The sequence below is a fragment of the Haliotis rufescens genome, unplaced genomic scaffold (genome assembly GCF_023055435.1).
Source record: "Haliotis rufescens isolate VD_foot unplaced genomic scaffold, xgHalRufe1.0.p SCAF_14, whole genome shotgun sequence".
Lineage (NCBI taxonomy): Eukaryota > Metazoa > Mollusca > Gastropoda > Lepetellida > Haliotidae > Haliotis > Haliotis rufescens.
Window position 1 is genome coordinate 28,444,007 of NW_025963824.1, and position 23,340 is coordinate 28,467,346.

At 40.8% G+C, this 23,340-nt stretch overlaps 1 protein-coding gene across 3 annotated transcripts in view; it reads right to left on the bottom strand.

Annotated features, from left to right (window-relative positions):
• LOC125379161 overlaps positions 1-23,340 on the bottom strand; it is a 66,056-nt gene that overhangs the window by 12,463 nt on the left and 30,253 nt on the right. For 2 of the 3 annotated variants that reach the window (XM_048395224.1, XM_048395225.1), the window contains 7 exons: positions 17,604-17,648; positions 16,719-16,790; positions 16,024-16,059; positions 13,297-14,495; positions 8,132-10,429; positions 6,844-7,704; positions 5,451-6,356 (listed from right to left, as the gene is read on the bottom strand). In XM_048395224.1, coding sequence (XP_048251181.1) covers positions 5,451-6,356; positions 6,844-7,704; positions 8,132-10,429; positions 13,297-14,495; positions 16,024-16,059; positions 16,719-16,790; positions 17,604-17,640 — 5,409 coding nt within the window. In that variant the 5' untranslated portion in view covers positions 17,641-17,648. Of the gene's footprint in view, positions 1-5,450; positions 6,357-6,843; positions 7,705-8,131; positions 10,430-13,296; positions 14,496-16,023; positions 16,060-16,718; positions 16,791-17,603; positions 17,649-18,442; positions 18,485-23,340 lie in introns of all 3 variants that reach the window. The other variant, XM_048395223.1, reaches the window with a different exon arrangement.

A 23,340-nucleotide genomic window follows, 5' to 3' on the forward strand; every position in this document is an offset into this window, starting at 1 on the left:
CAGCGTCTAAAACGCGAGAACACGAGAACGCGAGATCGCGAGAAAATGAAATGTCGCATTCTCGCGTTCTCGCGATTTCGTGTTTTTGTGGACTAATTTGACAAGTCGAGATTGCGAGATTGCGAGATTTTGCATCATGTCCAAATGTCGCATTCTCGCGTTGTCGACTTTTGACAAAAAGTGCTATGTACCAAAAACACGAGAATGCGAGATCGCGAGAACGCGAGATTTTGGCCAAATCTCGCGTTCTCGCGATCTCGCATTCTCGTGTTTTGGGTATATTTGCCTCGTTTCCAAAGGTCGAGATCGCGAGAATGCGAGATCGCGAGAATGTCCCTTACAGTATTCCATACAGGGGTCATTTATCTGCATGAAATGAGAGAGTCTTTCATTGGTATTTCTGAAAGGGGTATCCCATGGGGTATCCAAAACAGAGCTGCTTGAATGGCACAGCCGGGGCATTTAGCCAGAATTAACCCTTTTCTCTCATTTTGCCGGTATGGACTATCTGGCGAAAAAGTGGGGTAGGGCAATTTCAAAATTGAAATGTGCTCTTATTATTGGACCTATAAAAGAGATCTAGGTGTCAAAATGAACATCGTGGTAAGCTCCATTCGATCCAATCATGAAATATGCAAATTGACCTTTTTACAGGTCAGTGGGGGGTCAAAGGTCACGTGACGACCCTTGAGCTATAAATTCCGCCATTTTTCTTATCCAAGCCCAGTTTAGTAGGAAAGACAACAAATATTTTTTTAAAGTGAATATGTTTTATTAGATAAGAATCCAGGTAAGTTCTTAAAACCATTTTTGAAGCCAGATCTTGAGGTTAGGCTAGCCCCCAGCACTGTAGATAATGTGCATTTTTAACTCTCAGCCCAGAAATGTCTCAAATGATTTTCACCACCAGATGGCACTTCTCACAAATTACTGATCTTCTGTCTTATGAGGAAGGATTGTTTTGCATAACAATGTAACAAGTATAATGTACTTGAAACAAATAATGTAGATTCCTGTTTTTAAAGAATCATTTCAAATAGTGGAGATATAGTCATCAGTTCTGGTAAGTCCCTACACTATGATGTGTTGCCCTAAAATGAGAGTAAAGAAATTGACAAGCGGTAAGAGTCTAGTGAAAACGTGTAGGCCTATCCTTACCATGATTTGGATGATTTGTTGTTGTATCCATACGAAGACACCGATGTGGCATGGCTGGAATTCGTTGGTGTGTCATGATCCACTGCCAAGACAGGTCATAGGCAATATGGAGAACATATAGCTGCCCCCGACAAGGTCAGATGTTGTAAGGGAAATGAGGGCAAGATCACAGAAGGTTGCATCAGAATGCGGTGATAAGTGTGCAATGGTGACATACGACTTAGCGATTGCAAAGCCAGCCCTGCAGATACAGGCTCAGGAATCTCCCCTCTTTGATAATGTCTTTGTGTGCTTTGGAGCTTTCCATATCTTCATGACATATTTTGCTTGCTTAGGCTACTTCTTAGAACCATCTGGAGGACCGGAAATACTATGTGGTTCTGTTGTGCTAGCTTCTGGTTCCATGCGTGGCTTCATTCGCGGGAAACACTTCAACAGGTGAAAGCATCTGCATCCCCTGTTTGCAACACCGTTGCTAATCATTCACTTCAAGCAATTTCTGGAGTCCCATGGACACATATCTGATGAATGCATAGCATTGCTGAATGCCTTTTCTGAAGCACCGAGCCCTGGATCGTTGTCGATTCTCATTGATTCCTCTGCCATCCTGAATTTGTTTGAGAGATATGCACAACACGACGAAACGAGAGCCGGACGTCATGGTCCTACTGCACAGTACTGGATGCTGTATATTGATCTAGTTCGACTGTACCTCCTTCTCAACAGGGCATGTCGAACTAATGACACAACTCTGTTCATCTTTGCACTGGGTGAGATGATACTTATGTTCTTCGTCACACATCGTCTAAACTACGCAAGATGGATGTCACGCTATTATCTCAACCTCATAAACATGGAGCATACTTAACCTGGTATTAGAGATGTGTTTGATGCTGGTACCCTATCCATCCGTCGAACCGGCAAGTCATTGCTAGAAGTGCGGTCGATTTAACCCGAGAGCAGACCGTCAATAAAGATGCTGCTTCAAGGCATTGGGGTATTGCCGCATTTACATAAAAGCATTTACGTAAAATGTAAATACACCCAAGCGCTGGACAGTTACACATTCTTTTTGAGGTGCATAGATGAGTTGTCTGTTAGAAATGGCAGGATTAACAGCCAGAGAAGAAGTGTCCAGAGAATTGACGCCAGCCAGAATTGAGAAAGACAATTCTAATCTCAAAGACTTCATCAGAGAAATTGAAGGCACCCAGAACCCACTCATTCCTGGTGATGACAAACTGTATTGTCTCGCGACCTGAAAGGCTGCCTCTGACACTGTCAAGGATGATCTTCTGCAATTGCAAGAGAAAGGTTCAGAATGGCATCAGAAATTTGTCAATGAGTGCAAGGAAGACCCAGCCAGATTCGAGAAACCAATCAAACGCCAGAAGGTGAAGAACTTTGCTCAAGATGCAGTAAAGATGAAAGTCCCCGCCAAAGATCAAAAGATCAGGGAGGTCAGCTGCACCAGAGATTTGTTCGGAAGACTCGCGTATCTTGCTGTGACGCAGAAGATTGATTTGGGCACTGTCTTGTCGCACCCTCTTACACCAGTTCCATTCTCTCTCTGTCACATCACAGGGGATATGAATAAGACTGCAAAGAGTATGTTCATGGAAAAGCTTGAGGCACTGGGGACAGTTGCTAACAATGAGCCAGATTCAGTCGATGCCTATCTGATTGATGCCATGTTCCTTCCGCTGTGTAGCCAGGTCAATCCTTCAGCGCGTCTGTACTTATGCCTAAATAGTTCATCTCATCTGTGATACATATCCAGATGGACCATCAATCAAGATCAGGAGCATGACAATCGTGGTTGTTCGCTGATGCATTCTCTCAAGATCACCGGTCCCCTACAGAAAAGATCAGCTGACTTCCAAAATGCCTCGAAATCTGCTGATTTTAAACAGGAATTGCTTTCCTTTTTGAAAGATGGGTGGCTCAGTTCAAGGTATGCAAGTATTCTGGAGAGCCACAAGCTGTATTATGCAACTGGACAGGAATGCTTCCTCTTCACATCAAATGGTAGACAGGTAGAGAGGATAACAGTTGACCACCTTGGGTGTACCCATGAGGAGGCCGACACGAAGCTGGTGTTTCACGCAAACTTGGTTGCTGCCTCTAAAGTAGATGCCAGGAGTGGTGGTCTGCAGCATTGATACGGATGTATTCATTCTTCTGCTATACCACGCGGAATATATCAATGTGAAGTTGTTGATGGATACTAGAGTGATTTCGAAGAATACACGGCGCCTCATTGAAATATCTGGCCTGGCTGAGAACCTCACTCCTGTGGTATGTGAAGCACTGCCCAGCTTCCATGCCTTCACAGGCTTCGACTTCACTGCAGCATTCAGGAGGAAGCTGAAGTCGAAACCATATGAAATTATGGTGAAGAATGAATGATTTGTTAAGGCATTATCCATGCTAGGAACGTCTGATACGATTGATGTGGATGTTGCGGCCACACTCGAGGAATACGTCTGCTGCATGTACAGGTTGAAGATGCTCAAAGGACCAACGATGCAAGACTGCAACTCTTCCAAAAAATGTATGCACTCAAGAAGCAGTCAGACCCATTGGAGAAAATCAAGTCCTCTGATCCTTGCTGCCTACCACCATGCACAGCAGTTCTTGAAGAAAAACTAAAGCGAACCAACCATCTGGCATTTATCTGGAAGAATGCATGCAGTGCAGAGCCAGTAGGATTTGGTCCCATCGGGCATGGTTGGAAAGTGGATGACAATAACAGGTTGGCTATGGTGTGGTTTGAGTGCCCTCGGGTGCCTCGAAACTTGTCGGTGGAGGATTTGGACTTGAATGATGAAGCTAAAGATGACGGTATGCTGACCCCAAGCCTTTCTTTGGATGAAGAGGAGTCTGATAACAAAAAAGTATCATTGAAGTCAACAACATGATAACTGCATGTCACTGCGGTTTTATAGTGATGACTTATTGTCTGGTCAATAAGTTTTAATACCGGAATATCAGATCCTCATATGGTGGCATTAGAGATGGCAGATGGGTAATTTGGGTGTACCAAGATTAACCTGATCTATCATTGTTCTTGATCCTTTATTTAGGACAGAAGACCATATATGGTCTTTCAAGTTGCCCTTGTTATGTAGGCCATATTTGTTCATTGCTTGCATAAATTCATTACAAGTGGATGCAATTTTTGTGCATACTAACAGACCTTTGCACCCTTGTTGGACCCTTGACCCTTGAACCCTTGGTTACCCAGGAAAAGATTAACATAGGCCTACTTCACAGTTTATCATAATATCATCCTGTATTCAACATAACTTGGCTTCAACATTTCCACCGTATGTGTGAGTTCTTATGGAAGTGCCATCTGGTGGTGAAAATCATTTGAGACATTTCTGGGCTGAGAGCTAAAAATGCACATTATCTACAGTGCTGGGGGCTAGCCTAACCTCAAGATCTGGCTTCAAAAATGGTTTTAAGAACTTACCTGGATTCTTATCTAATAAAACATATTCACTTTAAAAAAATATTTGTTGTCTTTCCTACTAAACTGGGCTTGGATAAGAAAAAAGGCGGAATTTTTAGCTCAAGGGTTGTCACGTGACCTTTGATCCCCCACTGACCTCTAAAAAGGTCAATTTGCATTTGCCATGATTGGATCGAATGGAGCTTACCACGATGTTCAATTTGACACCTAGATCTCTTTTATAGGTCCATTAACAAGAGCTCATTTCAATTTTGAAGTTGCCCTACCCCACTTTTTCGCCAGATAGTCCATACCGGCAAAATGAGAGAAAAGGGTTAATTCTGGCTAAATGCCCCGGCTGTGCCATTCAAGCAGCTCTGTTTTGGATACCCCATGGGATACCCCTTTCAGAAATACCAATGAAAGACTCTCTCATTTCATGCAGATAAATGACCCCTGGCTCCTGGACTATAAACTGTGCATATTAAATTGTTCTAAGAATTCAGTAAATTTACGATTTTCGTTATTGTAACAAAGCATCTCATTACGACTTTATATTTCAAATGACTCCTGAAGAATCCGGGTTAGAATTGGGATTCAGCAACCAATGCTTGTCGTAAGAGGCGACTGACGGGATCCGGTGGTCAGGTTTACTGACTTGGCTGATGCATGTTATCGTATCCCAATTGCGTGGATCGATGCTCATGGTGTGAATTACTGGATTGTCTGGTTCAGGTTCGTTTTTATTCGGACCGCCGTCATAAAGCTGGAATATTGCTGAGTGCGGCGTTAAATAAAAAAGAAAGAAACGATTATATTTCAAATATTAACAAACCTGAAATTGACATGGATTTTGTAAAATGGATGCATTTGGGGGACGATGGCGGTTGTCTTTTTTCTGTGCTTCTGCTCCCCGTTCCAACAAGAAGCAGTACACGGTGATGTTGTTTGTACTTAGCCATGTCAAAGCCTTCTTGGACCAAGCTCTGTTCCACCTGAACACCAATGATTGTTCGCAAATGTAATGCAATGGCGTTTTCCCTAGGACGTCAGCAGTGTTAACATCAGTTCCTTTTTGCAAAATCATCTCAATAAGACTTTTGTCAACACCTTTTGTCATGCATGCAATCGGGAGGACCGTCAAACCCTGAACGAAAACACAATTACCGCTTGTGCTTGTGACATTCTGGCTCACTTCTTTGTCCAAATCATCGACATAATCAAGGAGCATCTCTAGGCATTCTCTTGATCCTGTCGCACAGAGATAGTGCAGGAGAGTGAGGCCATCCCCGTTGTCTTCGTTTAGCTGTGTGCAGTGTGACATCAGTATGCCTAGGAGTTCGACGTTCATGATTTCACGTAAGTAATACAGAGAACTGTATCCATACTCATCTTTCGTGTTTATGTCAGCTCCTGATTCCAACAGAATCTGAAGTAATTGTATCAAATTAGGTAACCGCTGAATGTCATATCTCCTACACAGATTGTGAAGGGCTGTACTACCCCACTTGTCAGCTTTGTTGACGTCAGTATTGCATGGTACCAGTTGGAAATCAGCCTGGTGAGGGTGCTGACTCAGACACAAGTAATGAAGAGCTGTTCTTCCAAATATATCAGTCTCTGCAATATCACTTTCTTTGAGCAGATCATGAACTACACTGTTGTTTTGTATCAGGGCTGAAACCTCATCACATATTGTTTGTATTCCTTCCATTGCACTGTTGACAGAATCCAGTAAAACCTGCAACAATAAACACATCAGTCATTTCTTGTCATTCTTTTTGTGATTTGTTGAATAAATGATGTTATACAAACAAGCTTCATTTTATTAGAGATGTAAGAGTTCCAAATTAATTTACATTTTCATACAATAGTATACCCCAGTATCATGCACCCCTGCTGCCAAAATAGTTGTTCAAGGAGACGTTAATATTTAGAACATGTATAAACCTAAATGAACTGTAATTGTATTCACCATGAACGTGATGATTTACTGGCAAAAATGATCCAACTGGCAAAACGTCATTGCCAATGTAACCACCCTGAATTTCGTCTGAATGACGCTTGAATCGATACAATGGTTACTGTCAATTTTACTTCAATGTGTGTGTGCTGAAATAGATTTAATCATGTTTGATAAGCATGGATGTTAACACGCAATCTGTTTAAAACCGAATGGTGCCAACAGATCTAACGATTAACAGCCTTGAAGGACATTTGAAACATACCTTTACATTTACTAGAGCTGTGAAGCCATGTTTGTCCTGTTTATGAATGTCAGATCCTCTCCTCAGAAGTAGAAGACAAATGCGCAGTTTCTCTTGGTCCCTACTTCTTCTCAGTAACCACTTTCCATTCCAAATGATGTCCGGAAGTGCTGAAGACAGAACATGCAAAGGAATCTGCCCATTTTTGTTGCTGATGTTAACATCTGCTCCCTTGTGTATCATCATCTGCACATTGTTTTCGGAAATGGTAGCTGACATGCACGCCAATTGTAGAGCTGTTGAGCCGTGTGGAAGAACTTTGAGGTTTTTTCGTTTATACAGGGTCTTGCTGCTTTGTTTGTTCATATCATCAGCTTCACTGATGATCCTTTCGAGACATTCCCATTGCTCATCCGAACATATACTGTGCATGAGAGTTAGACCGTTGCCGATGTTCTCGTTCAGTTGGCTGCAGTGTATCATCAGCAAGTCCAACATCTTCAAACTCATAACTCCTTGCAGGTAATATAGAGAACTGAAACCAAACTCATCTCGCACGTTCACGTCAGCTTCAGCTTTCAAGAGAATCTTGAGAAGACGTGGCATATTTACAATTTCCTTTTTGTCTCTTCGCCTACACAAGCAATGTAAAGCTGTGTTACCAAACCTGTCAGGCATGTTAACATATTGTTTGTACGCCATTAATGACAAAACACTGGTATCTATATGGTCACTTAGACACAAGTAGTGGAGAGCCGTGCGTCCGAACCTGTCTGTGGTATTGATGGGGACTCCCTGCGCCAAGAGATCATGGACTGCAGGGAAATCACCTTTCTGTATTGCCATCATCAACTCGGTGTAGTGAACCCTAACATCGTTTGGCTGAAATATACATTTGTTAATCACATAATAGTTAGTTTTATAAATTAACAATCAATCAAATTTATGTTGGAATCTTACAAAGTACTCCTTATACCTTATAATTATGGAAAACCGTTTGTTACCGTTGTCGGGAAAGGATTATGTATGTAGGGCGATATCGAATGTACAGATGGTATGGTATCATAACTCAAATCAAAACAGATTTATACAATATTCAAAATATCTCTTGGAGTAAAGAAGATCGTTGATGCAGTGTACACATTAGTCTTACAGGGCAACGATCAGTAAAATTATTATGAACAGTAATACAAATTAAATTTGCTGATGTATAACTCTTTGTAACAAAAGGAACAGGAATGACAGACAACTGAATAGTTAATAGTCAGATGTATATACTTCTTTAATACAGACAATGTGCTACACTTACCAGAGGATGACTGTCCTGCACGCAATATGCAATGCAACCTTTTCTGTTATGTCTGTATAGATCAGCGCCACTCTTCACAAGAATGGATAGCTCATCATTTTCATTTATTTTGTCTTTGCACAGAATATGAAGGGCTGTATTTCCATCAGCATCAACCGCGTTGACATCAGTGCCATTTCTAACGAGCAACTCAATAACATGGAAGTCTCTGTGGTCTTTGCATGCTGAGTGAAGTGCGGTCTTTCCTCCAGCGTCAACCTTGTTGACATCAGCTCCATGTCTGATGAGCGACTCTATAGCACCAGTGTCTTTATGGTCCTCCATGTTATCTGCGATTCGGCGCTGTCGGATAACAAAACCTTCATTACCTGGAGACGTTTTTGGATAGGCTAAATCATCACCAGTCTCACAGGCTTCATGAAGGGCTGTGGTTCCATATTCGTCAGTGACATTGACATCAGCACCGTGTTTCAAGAGTAAGTCAATAACACGGACATCTACACTTCTCAACCTGCACTGTCTTTGAAGTGCTGTCCTTTGACATCCATCAGCGGCATTGACATAAGCACCATGTGTCAGGAGTAACTCAAGCACATGGATGTCCTGTTCATGTTGAATCTCATATGATTTTTGAAATGACATTCCGGGGCCCGTAAATGATACCATTGCATCCACTCTCGAGCATGTCAAGTGCAGTGGTGTAATTCCGCTTTGATTAGCGATATTGACGTCAGCTCCATGATTGATGAGAAGTTCTATAACATCTTTATCGTTGCTGTTAATCATAGATAATCTGCAATGAAGTGCTGTATTTCCATCCTCATCAATAGCATTTACATCCTCTCCATGTGTGAGAAGTAGCTCAACAACACGGACGTCTACTCTATGTTCACTGCAAACTAGCAGAAGTGCTGCCTTTCCATTTTGTTGGATATTCAGAGCAGCACCATTAGTCACAAGTGACTCAATGACACGAAAGTCTGAATGAGAGTTTGTGAATGCTAGGTGAAGAGGTGTTCTTCCCTTTTCATCTAGAATGTTGAGATCAGCACCGTGTTGTATGAAAAGATCGGTTACACCAATGTCTACATCTAAAGTGTCGCAGGCCAAATGAAGTGCTGTCATTCCATGGTTACCAGTGGCATTCACATTAGTGCCATGTTTGATAAGTACCTCACAAACACAGGCCTTGATACCCCTTCTCCGACATGCCAAGTGAAGTATTGTATCTCCATTTGTGTCAGTGATGTTAGCATCAGCTCCATGTGCAACAAGAAACTCAACAACGTCAACACTGTCTCCAAGACATGCACAATGCAGAGGTGACTTTCCTTTCGTGTCGGCAATGTTCACACCAGAGCCGTGCATGACCAGCAGCTTCACAAGACGGACATCTGCACGTTCTCCTTCACATGCAATGTGGAGTGCAGTTTTTCCATCTTTATTGACAATGTTGACATCAGTACAGTGTTTGATGAGTGCCTCAATGACACAGACATCCATACTGATATTCTTGTATTCTAGATGAAGTGCTGTTGTTCCTGTTCTGTCTGCTATCTTCACATCAGCCCCTTTTGTGGGCATTGCTTCAAATGGACGTGTAGCTTTTTTTTCACTGTTGACTACGCAAAGTGATTCTCTTTCTCTCCGATTTTCGAATCCATAGCTAATGCCTGCATGAAACAGATACCTCATAATATCGAAATCCATACTATTTCCGACACACAATAAGTAAAGTACTGTTATTTCATTAGAATAAGGGACATTGATGTCAACAGATTGGGTGCTGAGATGCACAATTTCCCTCGCATCTAAACCTGCTCTACATACTCTCACTATTGACCTGCGACTTTCATTATCAGGTACGGTGATGTCAGCATTGGGGGGTATCTGTAATTTTAGAATACAGATGTCTCCACCATTGTCCTTACATGCTTTGTGAAGAGCTGTATCTCCTGAGCTATCTGTGATATTGACATCACAATTAGTTTGGAGAAGAACTTCAAGAACGCTGACGTCCAAGCTGTTTGCCTCACATGCTACATGAAGAGCTGTCCTTCCTTTTCTATCAACCATGTTGACACAAATACCCTCTGCTAGGAGTAACTGGATAAGATGGACGTCTATTCTCTCTGCCTCACAGGCTAAGTGAAGTGCTGTCTGCCCAGTTCTGTTTCTGACATTCACATCAGCACCCATATCTAACAATGTTTTAACAGATGAAAGGTTAGAAACATTCGCAGCTGCAAGCAGTAGAGTTTCCTCGAATACATCATGGACGTCTATGACATTGGTGACCTGAAAAGGTTAAAAGATCAATGCAGCTAAAACTGAAATTCAAAACGCCAAAGCCAGAAGATAGTCCGTCTCGAGTGGCTTCTGAAACAGATTTAATCTGAGTATGTGATGACATACAGTGTGAATGGATCACTGAAAATAAGTGATAACACCATGAAAATATGTAAGTGAATGAGTAATATATGATGTTCTGGACGAAGCATGAAGAAGAACAGCTCGTCAAAACACATTCCTAATTTTTTTGTGAGCGAAATCGCCAAAACGCAACAAATTGCGTTCACATCATGTAAAACGTGTTTTGTTTCACGGGAACCATGCAGAATAGGGCTATAAAAGACAGACTTTTAAACGCCACATCACTTGTTGCTGCAGATGTAAAGGGTACTGACACAAGAAATGCCAAGATTAACAGCAGAGGAACGTTGTACAATGGTTTCAATGCCATCATTGAACAGTTCTCAGGTTACTGAGCAGATAATAGCAGACAAGGACCAACAGAGATCTACCATGTCCGGGTCAACGTTGTGTAACTACACCACGTCAGGATCGCCATATTGTTCGTCGGCATTTTGTGATCGTACACTTCCGGCTACCAGGACTGCAGCAACCGTACAAGGCCGATGGAATTGATCAGTGCTGACACCGTACGTCGACCTCTCCACTCAGCAGGGCTACGTGCTCGACGTCCATATGTTGGTCCCATACTCACTGGACGACATCGAAATGAACGTCTGCGTTGGGCCAAAAGGCATCGTCATTGGAGATTGTGGCAGTGGCATGGTGTGCTGTTCTCTGATGAGTCCCGTTTTCATTTACGGAATGATGACGGTCGACTGCGAGTGTGGCGTCGATGTGGAGAACAATAATGTGCCTCTGCTTCCATGGCCAGCCCTGTCACCCGATCTATCGCCAGTTGAACATCTATGGGATTACCTGGGTCAATGCCTCTCACGTTGTCCGCAAGTACGGAATCTGAGAGAACTTGAAGATACACTACGTCAAGAGTGGAATGCCCCAGAACACTATTCGCAGACTTATTCTATGGATGAGAAGATGTTGCATGGCCTGTGTTGCTGCCAATGGCGGACATTCCAGATATTGACTTTTCATTTTAACCCTATGTGTCTTCCTCACACTGATGACGTAAATGTAATTACTGTGTGATATTCCTGTTTCCTTTGTCGTCTTTTTTAATAATCCGTCTATGTCTGTTCTAATTAAAATCTGTCATTGCTCAAGTTGTTTTTGTAATATTTCAAGATTTATTGCTGGTGCGTTTTCAATGCTGTTCAGTATATTAAAAAATGTTAAACGAAACAGGATATGCCATACTATACAGCCAAGATTCTAGCTCTACCCAACAATCAGAGGAGTTTCTCTGTATAAACACTTTTTGGTAAAAGATGATATGAATGATATGGGATCACTAAACACTGTTTCAACATCAACAATGTGGCATGGATTAAATCATTTCAACCTAATTACAGATATAAGACATTTACGAGAAAAAATAATGTTTTTTAGGTCGTATCATTTGAGAATAATTTCATACTTTGAAGTTTACACTGTTTCTTTCTTGCTGATTGGCTGAAGGTGTAGTCACATGATCTGATATTTGGAGTTCACACAACCGTGAATGGACAAAGAAAGTTCACACGATGTGAACAATTTTTTGTGAAATTGATCGTGTGCACTTTTGCTGGAACAACTTTCCGGGGTTTCCCCCATATTCTCGATCGGTGTTTACGACAAACTCGTTTTTCTATTTTCATTTTAATACCTGCATTTATCAGCAATATAATTAATTTAGTATTTTTGCCTGGTCTTGTAACATTTTATCTGACTTATAAATAAATAAATGCTTTGGTTCTGGTGAGTGATGTCGTCTAGCTGCAACATGACACAAAATGGATTGTCCTTGCTGTGATTTGGATAAGGAATTGCTATCTTTCAATACTAATAACGCAAGTGAAGAAAATTAATTCTGTAAAACTACTGAGGTGAACGAAGTTGATTTGTTGAGCGATACTGACTTTGATGCCTTGTTTTCGGAAATGACAGGAATCTAGCACCAATGAAAATAATGTCGTACCCTGCTCAGATGTTGCCACTGACAGAGCAAACGCGACTGCTCCAACCATTCGATACGTGTCAACCACTTACACCTCTCGGCAGTTCAGTCCCAACCATTCGATACGTGTCAACCACTTACACCTCTCGGCAGTTCAGTCCCAACCATTTGATACGTGTCGACCACTTACACCTCTCGGCAGTTCAGTCCCAACCATTCGATACGTGTCGACCACTTACACCTCTCGGCAGTTCAGTCCCAACCATTCGATACGTGTCGACCACTTACACCTCTCGGCAGTTCAGTCCCAACCATTCGATACGTGTCAACCACTTACACCTCTCGGCAGTTCAGTCCCAACCATTCGATACGTGTCGACCACTTACACCTCTCGGCAGTTCAGTCCCAACCCTTCGATACGTGTCAACCACTTACACCTCTCGGCAGTTCAGTCCCAACCATTCGATACGTGTCAACCACTTACACCCCTCGGCAGTTCAGTCCCAACCCTTCGATACGTGTCGACCACTTACACCTCTCGGCAGTTCAGTCCCAACCCTTCGATACGTGTCAACCACTTACACCTCTCGGCAGTTCAGTCCCAACCATTCACCACTGTAACTTTTGAATGATTCAATCGCATCTTTTACTAACACATGAAGTTTAGGGTGCCTTGTTATTTTTCTTTTCAGAAAGCATGTATTTTCCCAAAAGTATTTTAAAACCGGCATGTCCAAATAAAGATATGTTCACGTTTATGTATATTTGCCCCACTCAAGGGTTAATTAAAACCTACCTCGGCACTTGAATGCAAGCCTTGGAAAGTTCTCACAAATTCTTCAAATATGTGTTTGCAAACTGTTTCATCATGGCAGATATCATATTGTAGAACACGAAAATCCTTTGTGAGGGCCCGTGTTAGTTTAGGAACCAGATACTTTAGTACAGCTTTCTTTGAGACGTGTATTCGAAGGTAGTTTGGGCTTTCATCCTCTGAACGTACGCCACTTTTTGGATCTTCCCTCCTCATTCTTTGCAAGATAAATGGTATGTTGCACTTCTGTATGATGAACAGAGGATCATCCCTTCCGATACCAAAGGCAACACTCTCATATATAGAAGGGTGGGTGAACACAGTTATACCATCATCATCAACATGTTCCACATAGCTGCCCAACAGACTTCTCTCAGCAGCTCTCATTTCTCCCCGTTTGTCATCATTTTCAACTTCATCAACATCAAACTTCCCATTGTTGTTTATCATTTCTTTCAAAAACATGTTTGTGTGTTTCTCCAAAAGAAGAACTTTGATAGTTTGACCCAGGAACTCAAGAGGGTTTTGAAAGAATTCAATAATGTTTACGTCTGTTCCCCTGTTTTTTAGTTCAACAAACATCTTACAACAATGAGGAAAACCATGTGGACCAGTAAGTGAACACACTTTAACCCGGTCGAGCTCTCTCACATTGACTTTGCCTTTATCCAAGTGCATGTTGAGAATGTACATACGTTCATTGTACAGAAACGAATCCTGGTCACTCAGATTAAACCATCTACCAAAAATGTTTTCCTCATGTTTTCCAAAATGTCTTCGAACTTCCCTGAAAACGTTTTCTCTACCTATAAAAATATAGGCTTCTGTATCTTGATAACTTTTCCTTTCCTGTACATTAATAATGAATTGTTTCCACGTACTCAAGGCAAAAGGGTCGTATGCAAATGGTCCACAGACATCGTTAAGCATAAACAGAGTCTTTCCCTCAGCAAATGAATGTACTGTATCATAATCCTCCGGTTTCGTGAGTACACAAACATTCCATCCTTTCTCCTTCATCTCCTTCAGGATCAGGTAGCCTAGAGTTGTCTTCCCTTCCCCAGGACTGCCAGTTATTGGTATCCATTTCACACCAGATGTCAGCTTTTCGGTGATTTTGTCAACAGCTGATATTTTTATCATGTCCTCTGTAAATGATTGGATGGCTTTGGCAGTGTTATCTGAAATTCAGAGAGCACCTATGTCATTATCATTAACATACTAGTATGCAAATTGAATTATGATATGTGATTAATCACCAAATATTTGACTGTTTAAAGATGTTTTTCACAAATACAAGGAAGGCGGAGACAAAATCAATGTATGTTCTGTCTGTAATGGGAAGGTTCATGCTTTTCAAAAACTGCTCAATAAAATTTGCGTTAAACAGCTGTTTACAAACTTCTGTGACTTTATACATTAATCCGCACATGACGGTTGACCTTGTCTCAGTGCATCGACTCATGTTTACATGTTTATTCACTTTCCTGCTCTATTTATTCAAGATGTGATTTATCCTACATAATATTTGTCAAGATGTTCAGAGAACTCTTATACGGCAGTGTATTTTATTATTTAAAAAAAAAAGATTGCAACTGTGAGTCATTGATTCTGTTGAGATTCGGTAGACGCTCATTGCATTGTGTTTATACAGTGATCAGTCGTCAGGAAGTTACTATATTTAGATGATAGTACGGTATGTAAACTTCCGGTCCATATACCGTGGACGGTGACAGGCTGTTGTGGAAACGTATTTAATATCCGAGTGCTGATGGACTGGTGAGGGCAATGTCTTGAACTTTCCAGTGGCTGGCTAGGTTGTATATAAGGGGACAATAGCGTGTTTAAACACATACATCTCTCATGCATTTCCATCGGTACGGTACCAGCTTTCATGTGAGGATCGCTCATCATTCCCGATTGCCTGCCTAGCCCATCTCGGAAGGTGGACCACTGTCGCCGCTGGGTGATTATACAATATTTTAAGTATCTTTTTCTATCACCACTGTATTTGTGTATTTGACACTGACCACTGCCATCTTATTATATTATGGCATTGAATATTGTACTACAACTCTATTGTTTGCTACTACTGTAATTACTGTTCAGTCATTTGTATTGATTTGCAAACCTTGTGAATTTTGTAATACATTTGTTGATTGTATTCCACACTTAAATCTTTTACGTACTGTTTTCTGGGTTAACACATTGTTTCAATTTGGGAATCGACACGTAACAGAATTCAATTATGTTCATGTTAAAAATATACATTACAGCTTATGTTGTTTTTATTGAAGGAACTAGTTTATTTGACTACCTGGGGATGAGTGATGAAAAGGATGTGACCGAGAACCCGAAAATGAGAAATGACAAAGTGACATTGCTCGAAGTTTTTTTCTGCGAAACCAGAGAACTTCAAAGTAAGAAAGTATTGTTGCAATATTATTCGGCGAGACCAGTAAACTACAATGCATGAAATTATAAGAATTGAAGTGTAACTGATTAAACTTTCCTAAGAGCCTCACAAGCCAGGGGTTCACACAGTTTAACCAGCGCGTTAAAATCGTCCATACTTCAATGAACCAATCCAAACAGACTTTTAATTCTTAAGTATATGTGGAGTTCCTTGCGAAAAATTGTTCCATTGTGTTTTAGAACGGTACATGCAATATACAGACAAAATAGAACTAAAAAGCCAACCATACTCACCACACAGATTAGTTAGCCAGCGCCCGCTTTTATCATCTATGCGTCAAACAAGAAATGATATAATTAGCATTGGCATTGTTGGGTGTGGCTAGCAGAGATTTCTTATGAGTATGAAAAGGGCTTTGTCTCTTTTAATTTACAAACATAGGTCATATAAAATTGACATTCTAATTGCAAGAACGTAATTGCTACCCTAGTGTTAATCAGAAGTGTTTATAAAAGTGTTTCATTTTCTTATGCATACTACTCATGACATGCACACAAACATTTGCATTTATTACATGTTTTCCAGACTGTATCTCATAAATGTGTTATTTCAAGGACTGAAATTATGTTTAATCTTTGTGACTTTTCATTTAATATTTAAGGCAATTCATATTCTAATAATAACCAATGAGAAAGCGCGTTTGTTTCAACAAACATTACTAGGTGCTGGTTTAAGAAAATACACATAAGTGTGGTAATACACAGTCGATATTCATTTGCTGAACGTTAATTGGACAACATAAACATTGATAATAAATATTGAATATCAAGGTGTCTGATTTGTACATTTGGCACATTTTTATTACAGTTTTCTAAAAAGTTCTCTAATATTTAAAACATATCATAGTTTTTTTACTAATACTGGTGGTCGTAATTGTGTGTTAAAGGCATCTAAAAATATAGCCAAAGCTTACCATTCAATATCTTACCTGTATAATAGAAAACTTGATCTCCCGTTCGTATTGTATCAACATTCCCATAGTTCACCACACTTCTTTCTCCTAGAACAAAAAGGTGACAGATGATAAATTTCTATAGCATCTCTAGCCTCATAACCAACGGTACTAAATATAAAAATAATACTGTGCGCAGCAATAATTTCAGCACTATGGCTTAGCATACAAGATATACAGAGCATCTTTACAAATATAAACCAAGACCTGTAATGTGTCTAACATAATGTGTTGATAATAAGTGACACCACTTTTCGCTGGTAGGGTAGAGATAGTAATGCTGGTCAATGAACTTTTTACGGCTATATAAATAATTTGGGCAAACAAGTAGGAAATGATATATAAACAATCTTCAGTTTGTTACAGGTTACAGGTTTTACAAAAACAATGAACTGAAATATAATTCTTAAAAGATCCCTTTTCTTGACTTAAACAGAAGAACCCCTGAATTTATCATGCCAAAGCTTTACTGGTATATGATGACACCACTGTACACATTGCCTAACACTATCCACTTTGGACACTTTCCACAATTTTAAGAAATCTAAACGTAGGACATACCTATGTGAAAAAAGAAATATCCTTATGTTGGATACCCACTTTACTTAATCGTTATCCTCAATACCATGAATATATCATACACAAAAAATATATACATATTTGATGGTGATATATTTGATACGGGCATCTTAGAGTGTAGCTGTGTTTTGGACCACTCAATGTCTCAGCGACTGTTTTCAGCATAGTAACGTTTAGAAACGTTTGGATCTTTTTAGACAAATCCAGTTTTCAAGTGTATATATTACAGATGACTACAGGCTATACATAGAAAAGGATACGTCATGCTACTTTCTTACTTACCTTGGTTCACTGCAGATTCCTTGACTGGTTTGGACATTATTAAACCTAGAAATAAAATCTAAATTATTCATCCCGAACATTCACCCTAAAATGACCACATATATGAAGAACTAAAATAAAAAAATAAACGTACATTGAAGTTCCGTTTCAATTTTTGTCTGGATTAGAGTATTGGTGTCAAGGTGCTGAATGAGTTTATTACCAAGCTGGGCATGGAAATATTATGACTGAACATCTTACCAGAAATTAACGACCCGCGATGGTCCGGGATAGAATAGGTCTTCAGCAACTCATGCTTGTCATAAGAGGGATTGGGTGGCCAAGCTCTCTGACTTGGTTGAGGCAATTGGGATACGATGATATGTATCAACCAAGTCAGCAAGCCTGACCATCCGATCCCGTTTGATGCCTTTTATGACAAGCATAGTCCCCTTTTACGGCAAGAATGGGTTGCGGAAGACGTATTTTACCCAAGATCTTCAGGGGTTCGCAGCAAGTCGTACTCCAACTACCATCTCAGCAGTACCCATGCATGTGACGATTAAGAACACACTCGGACGGTTCAAAAGGATACCCACTTTACTTAATCGTTATCCTCAATACCATGAACATATCATACACAAAAAATATATACATATTTGATGGTGATATATTTGATACGGGCATCTTAGAGGTTAGCTGTGTTTTGGACCACTCAATGTCTCAGTGACTGTTTTCAGCATAGTAACGTTTAGAAACGTTTGGATCTTTTTAGTCAAATCCAGTTTTCAAGTGTATATATTACAAATGACTTCAGGCTATACATGGAAAAGGATACGTCATGCTACTTTCTTACTTACTTTGGTTCACTGCAGATTGCTTGATTGGTTTGGACATTAAACCTAGAAACAAAATCTAAATTAGCTCAGCAGTACCCATGCATGTGACAATTAAGAATACATTCGGACGGTTCAAAGGGATATACAGGCCTTTCCTCAGGAGGTTTCATTTTCATATAAACCCTTGTGGCTGCAGCTGTCACACTACACAACCTGTTTAAAACAAAGATGAACCCTACCTACCAGACTGGCATGTTGCAGTCCAAGATATACACAGAGTCCAACCAGGAACCACAGACAACATAGGGATCCTATTTGCAAGTGGCACAGACATCAGAGATGCATTGACCCTTCAGTTTGCAAAGACCGCAGTTGAAGGAGAACATAGACAACATATTGACAATTAGATTGAAATGTAATCTGAAATGACACTTTGTGCTTTGACAACAACTATCATGTTTCCCACTGCCATTGGAAAACCTGGAAATTGGCTGAAAAAAATTCAATGCAGGGAATCATCAGCGCCCCTTACCTCCAGAGCTAAATTCTAAACTTCAAATGCTTACATGTTACATTGCCTTGGATTTAATTTACAATTTGAATTTCAGAAATCAGTTTGAATGTAAAATGTCAAATCTCACAACTTTCGACTGTTCAAGAATAAAAAAAAAAATTGCTTTTAGGATTCTATGAATACTCCTTTTGTTTATTAATAGAGTATCCTTTTTAGATAAATCATTAGGAAACAAACTTAAGGTGACTTCAAATGTGGTTATTATTATTATGTATTCCCTTGTGAATTTTTGTAATCTTTAATTTTAGGTTCAGCTCAAGATCATGACTAATTAGTTTAATATGAACTGGTTGAAATGTGATTGACACAGACAGTGTTTAGCCAAAGTTCCAGGAGACCCTACAAAAGCAAACTGCAAGTTTTGTTTGAATGTTTTTTCACTCTCTATCATGGGAGAGGTTGCAATCAGGAGTCATGCCCAGGGGAAGAAACATACATATGCAATTATGCGGAAGGAGGGATCTGGTTTAATGACATTTTTCTGTAAGTCCTATGTCACAGAAGGATGAAGCAAAGCCCCCTGAAGTAGCAGCAACTTTTTTACAGAATGAACCTCAGACTGATCCAGATACCCATACAAGTAATGCTGTTAGTTTGGCAGATATAACTGTGCCGCCGCCAGCTGCATCTGTAGCAACACGTAGCCATACTACTAGTATCCGCAAGTATGCTCTGAGAAAAGAAAACCAGAAAGCAGGAATTACATGGGCCATTTTCAAACAACTCAAGTCGTGAAACCTGTGACATTTTCAGGGTAATGGTCCAAGACAGTGCAATTGTCCTGCAATTGAAATGTGAGTCAATCAAACTACCATATGTTATTTGTTTTGTTATTGCACCTTATTTCAAAGGAAAACTCACGGAAGAGGTGACAAACGCCCTCCATTACGTCATATGTTTTTATGAGTCACTCAACAAGGAGGTACAAAAAGAGCAAATGCATGTTGTAGTCAGGTACTTCAACGAGGACACTGTCACATCAAGATATTTAGGGTCAAAATTCATCTGGCACACTCCTACTAAGAATGTGTGAACAAAATTCAAAGAAGGAACAGAGGACCTTTCCTCTAAGAAGATGCTTCAAGTTTCCATGAACGGGCCAAATGTAAACTGGAAGATGTATGAGCACACTGTCAAGGAAAGGGAAACAGATGCAGACCAGCCTGAGCTTCTTTTAGCTGGATCGTGCAGTCTGCACACAGTTCATGATGCATTTAGGACAGTTCAGGAGACGAATTTGGCAACGATTCACTACTGAAGGGAATGTTCAGGTTATTTTAAGATTCCCCTGCTAAAAGAGAAGATTATACAAGCATCTCTAAGTCTTTGGTATTTCCAATGCACTTCTGATGGACTAGATGGATGGAAGGTAGAAATGTTGCAGAACAGACAATTTCTATTTGGCCACGCATGGTTAAGTATGTAACTGAGAAACCCAAGAGTTCAATTCCAAAATCTTCTTCCTTTGTAGCTGTGAAACATGCAGTTCATGATCAGCTTACCACTTTTGTTGCCATTTATTGCACATGATCTCAACTGTTTATTGAATCTGCAGAGACCCCTTTACAACTAACTAAAGTAGACGTTACAGCCAAAGAGAATCAAGAGGAGTGCCGTGGATATTGATGTTGAGCTTCTTCAAGTTGGATCGTGCCGTCTGCACACAGTTCATGATGCATTTCGGACAGTTCAGAAGACGAATTGGGCAAAGGCTGCTGTTTCCAAGGCACTGAATGAATTAGTGCCCTCAAAGTACTATAGTTCAGGAATGCAAGCTGCAAGAGGTGAGGTGAGGTTAAATGGGGTTTAACGTAGCATCCAAGATTATTGCATTTATATAGCGACGTGCATGTATGTGTGTGTGTGTGTGTGTGTGGCTGCTTGTACTAGTCCGGACTGATGCCGATTTATAGTGCTAGCTCACTGAGATACCATGCCGCAGTTTAACATGAATATCCCACTCAGACACAGTATACTGACTCCGAGCCGACAAGTCCTTGTTTTAGCCCCTTAATGCCGAGCGCCAGACAGGGTAACAACAAGTACCATCTTTAAGCGTCTTTTGGTATGACGCGGCCGGGGATCGAACTTCAGACCTTCCGCTCTCTGGGCAGACGCTCTACCACTAGACCACGGAGGTGGTCTAAAGCTGCAAGAAATCTCCCCACTGTATTATAGTTTTATCAGATTCGTGACAAGTTTGGACCCAGGACACATTATCTCTGAACCTGGTGTTATAAACAAAATGTTTGAGAAGGTTCTTACCATACTGTCTGAAACCAAATGGAAAAAAACCCCAGCAATGTGACATCATCCTCACTCAGTTCAAGCTTTTTGTTGAAAAGTCACGGATGTTCGATAAAGACGATTTCACAGGGTTCAACATTATTAACACAAGACTGGATCATTTCTTTTCAAGGCACTTTGAATGGAAACAGGAATAAGCAGAATTCTGGGAAGTTGTGAATATCTTCCTTACACTTTCCCATGCACAGGCTTCTGTTGAAGGTGGATTTCTGGTTAATAAAGATGTCATTTTACCTTACTTTGCTGAAGAGAGTCTTACAGCACAAAGACTAGTTCATGACTCAATGACATCAACAGGGAAGAAACTGTCAGAGTTTGAGATCACACCTGCTCTTTTTGCTTCATGTTAATACTCAAGTAACAGGTACATGCTGCATCTCTTGGAAAAGAAACTAAAGCACAAAAAGCATAAAGTCTAGAAAAAGGAAAGAACTTTCTGAAGAGTTCACATAGGCAAAGAAAAGAAAAAAAGATCCTCGAAGCCACTGTACACACACATCAGTTCTGCTGATAAGAAAGCAAGAGATGCTGAGGGAAAATCTGCTCTGACACTGCTTGCAGAGTCGAATGCATGAAGAAGGAGATCAGCTGAGATTCTCGAGAAGGACGTTCCAGAACAGGAAAAGGGAAATAAATCGCATTGAAGAAAGCTTGAAGAAAAATTGAAATTGTTGGTATGTTTTCTTTTGTTTGCTGGCAGAATAGCTGAATGCCTTGGTTACCTTTTGAAAGTGTAGATGCATATTTAAATGGTTAGTTTGTAAAATACTGTGCATGAATGTTGCACTGAAAGGAGTGATGGTATTTACTTCAAATCATAAGTTTCATGACAAATCAGTTCATGTACACTGAAAGGCAAAAAAACCCGTCACTTCTGAAAATACTGATAAAACTTTACAGACAGTGGCAGTTACCTGTTCTGTGGTCAGTAAACTCATTTTACGTTCTACTGCTTCTTTTTGTTGCCTTAAAGTCCATTGAACAATTGAGTTTGAAATGGAGTGCTTTGCCCAAACGCAGCCTACAAAAGTGCAATGGGACTCAGTTGCGAAAAGGTCTTGTAAAAAACATGATGCACGTGCATATCGTGGATGGAAGGGTATAAAAGACACTCAAAACTGTTAAGCTGGCTTTCGTTATTTCGATTCATCAGCCATGCCAAGATTATCAGGAAATGAGAGACAACAAGCGATCGAAAGACTGCAAGCAGGCCAGAGTGCACAGGTCATTGCAAATGCATTCAATGTCAACGTCAGAACGATATATCGTTTGCAATATCGCCACAACACCACCAACACCACCGACACCACCAACACCACCGACGACCGACCGCGTAGTGGTCGTCCTAGAGTCACTGCTCCCAGACAAGATCGGTTCATGATACGCCAACGTCTGCAGAACCGATTCCGAATGGCCACTGAAACAGCTCGGCAAACCATTGGCAACCACCAGCGTGCCATCAGTGATCGTACAGTCCGACGTGGCCTAACTGCCAACATGTCGTGCCACCGTCCTGCTGGTGTACCCATCCTGAGGGATCGTCACCGACAGGCCCGACCGCAATGGGCCAGGCAGCATAAAAATGGCGTCAACAGCAATGGAGAAGAATCATCTTCACTGATGAAAGTCGCTACTGTGTTTCAACGGTGGATGGCAGAGTCAGGGTCTGGCGAAGGAGGGGCGAACGTTATCCTGATGCTTGTGTTATGGAACGAGACCCGTGGGGCGGCCCAGGTATCATGGTTTGGGGTGGTATCGGACTAAACCCGAGAGTCGACCTGTGGTCTTTCAGAATATTGGTCCAGGCAGGGGTAATGGCATCACAGCTTTCCGCTACATTGACCAAGTCCTCAGACCCCATATCATGCCTTTTTCCCCCGTAATCAAAACCACACCTTTCAGCAAGACAACGCCCGTCCCCACACTGCCAGAGTCACCAGGGACTTCCTCCAACAGCACAACATTCAAATCATGCCTTGGCCTGCCCTCAGTCCGCATTTGAATCCCATTGAACACTTATGGGATGAGATCCAACGCC